The sequence below is a fragment of the Octopus bimaculoides genome, chromosome 12 (assembly GCF_046866305.1).
Source record: "Octopus bimaculoides isolate indiv1 chromosome 12, ASM4686630v1, whole genome shotgun sequence".
NCBI classification, from domain to species: Eukaryota; Metazoa; Mollusca; class Cephalopoda; order Octopoda; family Octopodidae; genus Octopus; species Octopus bimaculoides.
In genome coordinates, this window is record NC_142939.1 from 64,833,899 (window position 1) to 64,846,095 (window position 12,197).

Consider the following 12,197-nt stretch of genomic DNA (forward strand, 5'->3'; position numbering starts at 1 on the left):
GCAAATGTATATGTGTGTGTGTATATATACAGGGCAGTATATAGAAAATTGTTGTTTCTAACACAAGAAATCTGCTGAAACAAAAAAGTAGTACTACCAGCCTCCAACCCGGCCACCAGGATAGAAAGAAAAAACAGGCTAAATAGAGCACATACCAAAACCACTATCATCTTTCTCTCTGCTTACCAGAAACACCAAACAACATCAACTTAACAAAGGAACCTCTCTGTGGTTGCTCGACCTGCTAGAAACAGCAGCCAAACCTGTTTGAGCACAATTTGGGTATATTGGATAGTAAGATTTTTAGATTTATAATAAAAAAAAAAAAATTTTAAGAAGTTACGCAGCACAGATATGGCAAGCTAACTTTGTAACGATGTGGATTGGAGTTCCATGCTACTGCATGGCACTGCTATACCCTTAGGTCAACCAAAGCATTGTGAGTGGATTTGGCAGACAGAAAATGTGTGGGAACCAGTTTTGTGTGTGTGTATATACATGCAAGTGCATATATACATATGTATACATATGTATGTATTGTATACATACGTATATATATATATATATATATATATATATATATATATATATACGTATGTATGCATACATACATACGAATGCATACATATACAGGAATGTATGCATGCATACGCATGTATACATACATAAGCATGTATACATACATACCTATGTATGTATGCATACATACATATGTATGTATGTAAGTCTTTGTACCCCACCACTGATTAACAACCTGTGTTGGTTTGTTTACGTCTCCATAACCCAGCAGTTCAGCAAGAAGAAACTGATAGAGTAAATGCCAGACTTAAAAGATAAGTACAGGGGCCAATTTATTTAACAAAGCCCTTGAAGGCAGTGCTCCAGCATGGCCACATTCCCCTAACAGAAACATGTAGAAGATAATTATAGCTGTAAAAACCTCTTTGATCAGCAGTTTACTCATTCATGGCTGTCCTGGGGCTGAACAACAGCAAGAACATCAAGTACATCCAACCAACGCACTCAATACCAGCACACGCCCACACGCACACACACACAGAAGGCAAAAATACTGAGGATTATCTCCAAAACTTGTACAACATTCATAGTAACAAGTCGCAGACATAGGGGGTAAAACAAGCAAAGCATACATTACTATCAACTAGTAAACTGAGTGAAAACACGGAGACATCATCATAAATATATATATTCATACACATGATTTATGCCACTAGACTTTCCTTAGTACCTGCACTCTCTCTGTCTCTCCCTCTCTCTCTCTCTCTCTCTCCCTCCCTCTCTCTCTCTATCAACAAATCACAACAAACTGCATCATTTAATGTCCACTTTTCCAAGCTTGCATGGGTCAGGTGAAATTTGTTGAGGTATATTTTTCTGTGGCTGGAAGCTCTTCCTGTTACCGACCCGTACCTGCTCCCAAGCAAAACATACGTTCCTTTAATCCTCTCAGCATGAAACACCACAGAAATAGCTGGACAGGTTTTCACGGAAGATTGCAAATCAATGTCACCAGTTGTGTGACGATGAAGTTTGTTTACAATTAATAATGCAAGGTCAAGACATTGACATGTGTGTGTGTGTGTACAACAACAACTTTTAGCTTTCATCTACAAAATCCCTTCACAGTGCTTTGGTTGGCCCAGGACTCAAGGTGCCGTGCAACAGGACTGAACTGGAAACAATGTAGTTGAAGAGCAAACTCCTTAACAGCAAGCCTTCATACATACACACACGCAGTCATGTACACACATACACACCACCATCATTCAACATCCAAGTTCCATACCAGCAATGGATAAGGCGATTTGACAAGACCCAATGGATCTAAGGACTGTATAGTACTCCACTGTCTAGTAGGGCAGGGTTTCTACAGCTTGATACCCTTCCTAATACCGACCACTTCACAAAATGAACTGTGTATTTTTCTTCATGCCACCAGCTCATATATATGTTTCTTGAGATTTATTTGCACATTCATTTTGCTACAGCAAAAATACTTTTCTATGTCTAGTTGGTCATAGATATTCTTCTACAGAATTTTAAATAATATCACTCATTTTATTTTATATCTCATAAAAGAAATAACTAAACCAGTGGTTCCCAACCTGGGGTCCACAGACCTCTGATGGTTTGCAAAGGTAGCACTGGGGTCCATGAACAAAATTCAAAATTTCATGTGTGTGTATATATATATATATATATATAAATATATGAGTAAGCATATTAAAACGGGTCTGTGGGAAAACTCATTTAAATAAAAGGTTTGGGAACCACTGAACTAAACGCTCAAGACATGGATGCTAACGAAATAAAAATTTTCCTAACTGATTAACATCATCTCTGGGGATAAATAAAAAACAAAAAAAAAAAGACAAAAAAAAGCATCCAATATTTAATATATTATACATCTATACCAATGCAGGACTTGATGGATAAGAGTGTTAATCCTCTTAGTTTAGAAATAAAGGGTCCTACATCTGATTCAACCAGGTACTATGTACAAATGATGAAATTGGTTTGTTGATCTGCGACAGAATGATCACAGATGAAGAAACCAATTTAAACATTGTGCAGATGCAAATATTTAAAGAAAACTAACTACTGTCTCATAAAACTGGTTTAATCTTCTTCCCTGTGGAAGCCTCCTCAGTAGAGTTCGCCTTCAGAGGGTTAGTTAATAAATCTTCGTTAAAAAACAGCAGCAATCAGTAACATGCTCAGAAAGAAAAAAAGAAAAAAAAACATGCATACAAGCATGGCTGTGTGGTAAGTTTGCTTCCCAGCCACATGGTTCTGGGTTCAGTCCCACTTCATGGCACCTAGGGCAAGTGTCTTCTACTATGGCCTCAGACCAATCAAAGCCTTGTAAGTGGACTTGGTAGACGGAAACTGAAAGAAGCCAGTGTGCGTGTGTATCTGTGTCTTTGTGCCCATCCCCCCATCACTGCTTGACAACCAGTGTTGGTGTGTTTATGTCCCTGTAACTTAGCGGTTTGGCAAAAAGAGACCAGTACAATCAGTTCCAAACTTAAAAAAAGAAAAAGAAATATTGGGGTTGCTTTGTTTGACTAACCCAGGCATGGGCAACCTTTCTTGAAAAGCAGGTTATAGGAGTCATGGTTCATCAACAAGCAGGATGCACTACTTAGAAGAAAAAAAAAAATCAAGGTAATTTTTCTTTCAGAAAGTCCCATGGGTCACAGTCTGCCCATGACTGGATTGAACCTTTCAAGGTAGTACCCCAGTTTGACCATAGAGCCATGACTAAAACTGTTGTAAAGTGGGTTCCTCCTACTGGTGTGATGTGTGACTGCCGCTGTACTGTAGTTGCTGTTTTACGCTAGTAGCCACAAGAGTTACTAGTCATCAGATACTATTGTATCTCTTCGAACCAAAATAGTAACATACTAACTTATTCTGTCATTATCGCTGATAGCTCCACAAGACACCGAGTAGAACTGTCAACTATCGACCCTCTCTTGACGACCAGCTACTAGTCTACTAATAATGGCTGGTTCCTACCACATTTTACTAGGAGGGGTATACAGTTTCACTATACAACAGAAACAAGTAAAGAAGAAAAAATAAAAGACAAAACAAAAGAGAAAGAGAATAGTTGTGAAGCCATACCTGCTGCATTTGTCTCTTTAGGAAGAGCTGCAGCTCCCTGAGTTTGCTCCACTTCCATAGATTGACAAAACGTACTGCTGACATTATTGGAAGTTTTATCTTTATCATGAGGAATGATTTTGTCCGTTGACTTGCTGGATCCCGCTGTGTTACCACCTAACCTCGCTAGTCTTCTGCGACGAATCTACAAGAGAAACGGTAAGCTTTAAACAATTATAACAACTTTACAATAACAACTGTCACACAGAATCACAAGGAAGTGTTGTTTCTAACACTGGTACAATACCAAATACATTAAGTAGGAGTGTGTTGGTAGATTAAATCTATCATAATACTTGACAACTATTATTCTATTGACTCAAAGAGGATGGAAGGACCCAGTAGGATTTGAACTCAGAACATAAAGGGAAGCATGTTCTATCATCAATCCACCACCACCCCATCAACATCATCATCACCATCGTCATCTAACGTTGGTCTTTCATGCTAGCATGGAGTGGATGGTTGGACAGGATCCAGTGAGCCATACAAATATTTATGAACCAACAAGGTAGCAAATACAGGGTCACCTGACTTACTAATAACATCTCCTATCGCTTGTTTCAGTCATTGGATTGCAGTCATGCTGGAACACTGCTTTGGAGGGTTTTAGTCAAACAAATCAATCACAACACACACACACACATTTATATATTTATTTAAGGCTGGTACTTATTCTAATGTCAAACAGCTGAGTTATGACAAAAGTAAACAAACCAACACAAGTTGTCAAGTGGGGGGCACACACACACACAAACAACAGGCTTCTTTCAGTTTCCCTTTTACCAAAGCAACTCACAAGGCTTTTGATTGACCCAAGGCTATAGTGGAAAATACTTGCCCAAGGTATCATGCAGTAGAACAGAACCTAGAACCTTGTGGTTGAGAAATAAGCTTCTTACCACAGCCAAGCCTACTAGGCTGGTCAGAATTCAAAAACGCCTCAGATAAGTACTACTACACTACCACCTCATAATACCACTAGTACTACCGCCATAAACATACAAACATTTATATGAACCAACAAGGAAGAGAGGATCACATGACTCACTAGAATCATTAGCTAAATCCTCTCCCAAATCATAATATTCTTTCTTAAATAAGAAGGGACACATTGGATAATGTACTCTTAGATACACTGTCCTAAAATAGGTTGGCTGAAATACTTTTGATCGTAAGTTGACTTATTCAGAGCTTACCTTGGGCTATGCAAAGAATGACAGAAAGATAGGTATATGTGTACACACATATATACATACAGAGGTGCTATGTAAATGCACCCATATCGGTGGCACGTAAAAGGCACCCAGTACACACTTAAGTGGCTGGCATTAGGAAGGGCATCCAGCTGTAGAAACCATGCTTCAACAAACAGCTGGGGTCTGGACAGTTCCCTGCTAGCCATCTCCATATCAGACCATCCAACCCATGCCAGCATTGAAAGCAGACATTAAACAATGATGACATACATACATATTATACAAAAACACACCTTATACACACATGCCCACATGCATATACTCACACACATACGCATATATAAAAACAGTAGTTTCACAGTTTGTATATCCACAGATATATATACTACTAGGTTGTTTAACCCTAGGCTGCCTGTCCTATTTCAGCTAATTCATGGTTGAGGGCATCCCACCTACAACCATCTTATCTTTTTATATATCTGGGACTACCTTGTCCAATCTGTCTTTTTGTTGGGTTTTTTTTTTTTTCAAAACCACAGAGCGCGAGATTTGAGAGAACATGACTTCTTTTTCCATTTGGCCAAACAGCTACACAAACAAACTTCCTAGTTTTCTCAAAATATGTCAGTGACAGTTATATAACCTCCGTGCTTACAATAGTGAAAGAAGGAGGGTGGAGCTATAAACCATATATACATTAATGCTTATAAATGTTAACTAACGTTTTTACTATATACATTCACGAAAACAAGCTTTGGCTTTCTGCTGCTGCTGCTGTTGTTGTTGTTTAGAAGTGGCCATTATTAAACAAATGGTGAATCTATCTAAGTTCAAACGTGACAGCATAAGAACTAAGTCAATAACCTTTGAGAAAAACAAAGCCTGAACTTATGGAATCCACTAAATCTAAATGTTATGGATTTGTTAATACAGTAAATAAACAAACATAGGTGCAGGCATGGTTGTGAGGTTAAGAAGCTCACTTTGCAACCCTGTGGTTTCAGGTTCGGTCCCACTGCACAGCACCTTCAGCAAGTGTCTTCTACTAAAACCCCAGGTTGACCAGTGCCTTGTGAGTGAATTTTGTAGATGGAAACTACGTAGAAGCTCATCGTATACCATATAAGTGTGTGTGCATATTCACATCTGTGTGTGCATCTATGTTTGTCCTCCTCCTCACCTCTTGACCAGTGTTAGTTTGTTTATGTCCCTGTAACTTAACGATTTAGTGGAAGAGACTACTAGAATAAATATCGGACGTAAAAAAAAAAAAAAAATAAATAAGTACTGGGGTTGATTAAAACCCTTCAAGGCAATGCTCCAGCATGGCTGCAGTCCAATGACTGAAACAAGCAAAAGATAAGCAATTGAGGTGGATAAATATTTCCTATATTAATTTTGATCATTATTACTTATTAAGCAATATTCAGTAATCTGATTGTCTAAAAGAGCCATGGGGCAACTTTTGCCAAGAAGCGGGTCCACATGAGAGATGGATCATCATGAAGCAGGTCACTCTAAAAAAAAAAGATTCCAGGTAATTCATCATTAAGCATGTCATTTAATAAACCCAAGAGGTTGCTGTTTGCCCATGGCTAGTCTAACACCAACAAGGAAACAACTATGTGGTCAGTTTGCTAGAAATAGCAGTTAAATTTGCTTTAAGTCACATTGCTACTGTTTTTTTCTTTTTTAAGACATACTGGATAATATAGTCTAAGAACCAATGTACAAAAAAAAAAATCAAAACAGAATGGTCAAGAATGGAATACTTTTTCAATGAGGGTTGATATGGAATTACCTACACATTTACCCATCTTCTGTAGTCAGAAATATTATGCTAACCTAAATAGCTAGACAAGCACAAGTTTTCTCTCCAGACATTGAGTGACGAGAAGTTCAAGTTGGACCTTAGCAGTATTAATTTTCAGTCTGGAGCAACTGTCTCTCTTCCTTGAATTACATACAATAAAGATGAGAAGCATTAGCATGACTGCATAGTTAAGAAGTTCACTTCCCAACCACTTGGTTTTAGGTTCAGTCCCACTGCATGGAACCTTGGGTGCCTTCTCGTATATAGCCCCAGGCTGACCAATGCCTTCCCAGTGCATTTTGTCGTGTATGCTTGTTTACTTATATACGTACATGTGCATATACATGTATGTATGCATTTGTGTGCATGCACATGCAGACATATTTATGCATGTACACATGTATGCATGTACATCTTTATATTTGTGCTTCTCAAAACTTACTGAGTTGCAAGCCATGTTGCTATCATTTTCCCCTATCAACAAATCAAATGCTGGCTTCATGCCTTCGAAGAAATATGGAATACTTGAATAAACAAATAATTAGTGAGAGAAACAGATAAACAATCAGTGAGGGAAAGGGTATCTGGCTGTAAAACAATGCCTCCATATTACGTTTGTCAAATCCATGCTAGCATGGAAAAAGGGAAGTAAAAAACCAAGTGAATATTTAACATTCCCTTAATGAATGGAGGTGGTGTGGGAACAGAAAGGAAAATGTTATAATTTGTCTTTTTATTTCATTTATATTTTATTCACTGATATTCAAAGCCATCCTCTATATTATTAATGCCTTCTATTAACCTTTGCTGAACCTATTTCTAGCAACATTAGACTAACAGCATCTCTATTGATTTATCTAAAAGTCATATCTACAGCTAGTTTAAGCTGCTGCTGTTTCAAAGACAACTTATCAAAAACGTTCTTACACAAAGCTATGAGGGAATTTTCCCCTTGAGTTATAATTCCTATAAAAAATACATATTAAAAAGAAAATAGAAATTTCCAATATTAAATACGTAAACCGACATGGAGAGGTTGAGATGGATCGGTGAGGGGGTAGATATGAGAAAGGTTGGAATGGATGAGAATCTTGGAAATTAAATGAATAATGGCAAGATTTCCTTTTAATTTATTAAATTTCATGAAGGCAAATTACAGAAATGAAAATATTAGAATCGTAAGTAAGCCTTAAATGCAGTCTCAAGTTCTCTTAAAAAACAGAATTTGATAATTACATTTAGCAACTAATTTAATTTCAAGTGTTCAAACATGGAGCAACAAAAGCATATAGTTTCACAAGATTTTTATCAAATACAAAATTATTCATTTCTTATATTGTTGTTATTTAAAGATTGAGTTATCATTGTAACTCGGTGCAAAATATAAATGCAAAAAAGACAAAGCAACGATGTTAGATATTCTACAAATATATGAAGCAGTTGAAGAAAGAAAAAAAGACTCCAAAAATAAACAATACAAGTGATATTTTGTAATAAAGCTGTAAATGAATCAGTTTTGTTCTTGGCATAAATACAAAAGTATACAGAGTTGAAGAGACGGAGAGTTTCAACCAGCGATAAATAAATAAGGCTGGTAGGTTTGCCAGAAGCTGATCAAAAAATAGTCAAATGCAATGAAACAAGACACCTACAGCCATACTTTGATGACGACAAAATCAAGTATAAAAGAGACAATAAGACATTTCTAGAATACAACTTAAATGTCTTTACCATAAACCTCACATGTAGCACATTACATCTTTATCTTTTGTTTATTTCAGACATTAGACTGTGGCCATGCTGGGGCATGGCCTTGAAGGGTTTAGCTGAACAAATCAACCATAGGAATTTTTTTTTTAAATCTGAAACTTATTCTGTCAGTGTCTTTTGTTCAATTGCTTAGTTACATGGATGTAAATAAACCAACACTGGTTGTCAAGTGTGGAGGGACAAACACAAAGATACATGTATATACATTCTTGGAACAGCAGATATTGAACCACACACATAAAGCTACAAATTATAGCAAGTAAATATTAGGTTGAAAAGCCTTTTGGATAGAAAAATGTCACAGGCTGCCCATGGGACAGGAACCCACATCTCCTGTAGACATGGCACCCAATGTAAAAACACACACTATATATATATATATATATATATATATATATATATATATATATATATATATATATAGATATGTGTTTGTATATGTATTTGTGTGTATATATATATATATATATATATATATATATATATATATGACAGACTTCCACAGTTGCTATCTACCAAATTCAGACACAAGGCATTGACTGACCCAGACCTGTAGTAGAAGACACTTGCCCAAGGTGCCACGCAGTAGGACTGAACCTGAAACAATGTGGAAACCAAAGTAAGTTTCTTAACTGCACAACCATGTTTGAACCTATAACCAAATGATTTTAAACATTTGGCTTGACTCCATTACTGACAGGAAGCCGGTGAGCTGGTAGAATCGTTAGCGCGCTGGCCGAAGTGCTTAACGGTATTTCGTCTGCTGCTACGTTCTGAGTTCAAATTCCGCCGAGGTTAACTTTGCCTTTCATCCTTTCGGGGTCGATTAAATAAGTACCAGTTATGCACTGGGGTCGATGTAATCGACTTAGTCTCTTTGTCTTTCCAATGTTTGTCCCCTCTATATTTAGCCCCTTGTGGGCAATAAAGAATTATACTGACAGGAAGCCAAACATCCATTATTTAAACAAAATCATTAAATTCTGCTAAAACCTAAATCTTCAGAGACATTTTCTAGCAACTTAAGGAAATTCCAATTACATCACAGTCAGATGGTAGACAGGTAAATGTGGTAGAATGGAGAGAAATTCTAGCCAAAGTAGTGTGGAAGCCAGTTTCAGTTCTTGGTTATTTCTGTCATTTGGGCTCTTCATGCAGAACTAAACAATCACATCTGATTAGACATTTCGAGCACCAATTTGGAAGACAGAAAAGAGAAACAGCTCACAAACAGGATCCAAACCACATATCTGCTGTTTACTGAATAAGACTAATTTCCTTCTTAGTGTTGGATAGAATTCCTCACAGCATTCTCATTCTCTGGGTTTGAATCCATCTACGATCAACTTTACCTTTCATCCACTCAGGGTCAACAAATAAGCAATTGTACAGGGCAGTTGATTGGTGGGTCAAGATCCTTTGAGATATCTGTTCCATCTTTTTGCATTCTGGCAGTAATGTCTGTAACAATACTGGTGCCAAACTTCTATCAGCCCAAGTATGCTGCCTTGCCCTAGGGTAACATCAATGGGGTGGAGAAAGGAGATCTGCTCTCCTACCTCTCCATGACCAACTACCAGTCTCCCTCAAAAAAATCTTACCCAGGTTGACCAGTCATCTGCCTATGTTTAGATGGTCAACCTTGACCAATGGAGCCACCTACCTCCCCACCACCATATTGCTCATTAGGTAATTATTTTACAGATTATGTCAGTGTCTGCCAATTAGGGACTATAAACTACAGACTGCATTTTTACCTCTTCTTTCACATATCTTAAATGTACTAATTTTGTCCCCACAGGGTATTATCACCTACCTAATGCTAGCAAGATGGATAGTCTATGCCACTAATTAGTGATTATAATATAGGCTCAGACATGGCTATGAGGTGAGAAGTTTGCTTCCCAAACATATGGTCTCAAGTTTAGTCCCACTGTGTGACACCTTGGGCAAGTGTCTTCTAAAGAACCTTGAGCCAACTAAAGCCTTGTGAGTGGATTTGTTAAACAGAAACTGAAAAATGCCCATCGTATGTATGTGTGTGTGTGTGTATATATATATATATATATATATATATATATATATATATATATATATATATATATATATACATATATATATATATATACATACATACATAAAGGTGGCTTTTTAGCAATTTTTCAACCGAAAGGTAAAAATATATACATCACTAAAGCAAGAGAGGGCACTATTCAGCACCAGTATTGCTAGAAATAAGAGTGAAAACAATTTATAGCCACAATAAGCACCATCTCATTGACTGACAAGTGAGATGCAAACACATGCACATTGTGTGTGTGTGTGTGTGTGTGTGTGTGTGTGTGTTACTGTCTCCTTGTTTTGCCTTCATGTGATAACTGTAGATGACTGTCACCATCATGCAAACGGTTTCTTTCATTTCTAATCTTCCATGAATCATGTGTAGTCAGTGGGGGGATTATTACCTTGTTTGGAAACAGGTATGGGTTGGTGACAGGAAGGGCATCCAACCATAGAAATTCTGCCTCATCACACTCCATCTGACCAATGCAAGCATGGAAAAGTGAACATTAAACAATAATCATGATGATGAGTATCTGGTATCATCATCATTCAACATCTCTTTTCTATGCTGGCATGGGTTGGACTATTTGACAGAAACTGGTAAAGCCAGAAGCCACAGCTGGCTCCGTGGTCTGTTTTGACATGGTTTCTACAGCTGGATGCTCTTCCTAATACCTATCATTTTACAGACTGTACTGGAAGGTTTTTTTCATGCAGCATCAGTGCTTTTTCACATGGCACCCAGCATTGGTGCTTCTTTTTTCTATGTGACACCAGCACTGGAAATTCTTTTTTATGTGACACCAGCACCTGTGATTTTGATTATATAAAAAAAAGCCCCAGTGCTACGTCACTGGGGCTTTATCACATGACACCAGTACCGGTACTTTTTCACATGACATCAGCACTTTCGACATGATGCCACCACTGGTGCTTTTTAACGTGACACTCACAAGGTCACCAACCACCTTCCAAGACATTAAAACTTTAATAGATTATTTATAATATAAATATCGCTATTTCACATCTTACAAGTCAGAAGCATTATACTCATGTAAGAAAACATTATTCATTACCGTAGAAACTGGATTTAAATTTAATTACAGAGAAAAACTCGATGTTTTGTCACACAAATTACATTATACAACATTGTTCAGATATTAGCTATTGTTAGATGATTCAATTTACAGAAGCAGCTGTTTGTGGAGACAATTGAATGAAATTCACTGGAAATGAATGAGTAAACCAGTCTTACAACAATCATATTTGCTAATACAATGTCATCTTTTTCTAGTTTATAGAACAAGTAAACCAAGAACAGTCCTGTTGAACTGATTATAACAAAGTAATTTGGAACTGTATATCTTTTAAGAATGAATATAAATGAACAAAAAGAAACAAAATAAAACAGTAGGCATGGCTGTGTGATTAAGAGGCTCACTCTGCAACCACTTGGTTTCAGGTTCAGTCCCACTGCACAGCACCTTGGGCATCTTCTGTGATAGTCCCGAGGCCAACCAATGCTTTGTGAGTGAATTTAGTAGATGGAAATTGTGTGGAAACCTATCGTGTGTGTGCCTTTAGGACCATCACACACACATGCTTGACAACCAGAGTTGATTTGTTTACGTTCCCATAACCTAGCAGTTCAGCAAAAGTGA

The 12,197-nt window shown here is 37.3% G+C and overlaps 1 protein-coding gene across 2 annotated transcripts in view; it reads right to left on the reverse strand.

Moving 5' to 3' along the window:
- Nucleotides 1–12,197, reverse strand: part of LOC106881028 (ubiquitin conjugation factor E4 B) — a 79,172-nt gene that overhangs the window by 52,735 nt on the left and 14,240 nt on the right. For both annotated transcript variants that reach the window (XM_014931214.3, XM_052972224.2), the window contains exon 2: nt 3,652–3,835. In XM_014931214.3, the coding sequence (XP_014786700.1) occupies nt 3,652–3,835 (184 nt within the window). The remainder of the gene's footprint in view (nt 1–3,651; nt 3,836–12,197) is intronic.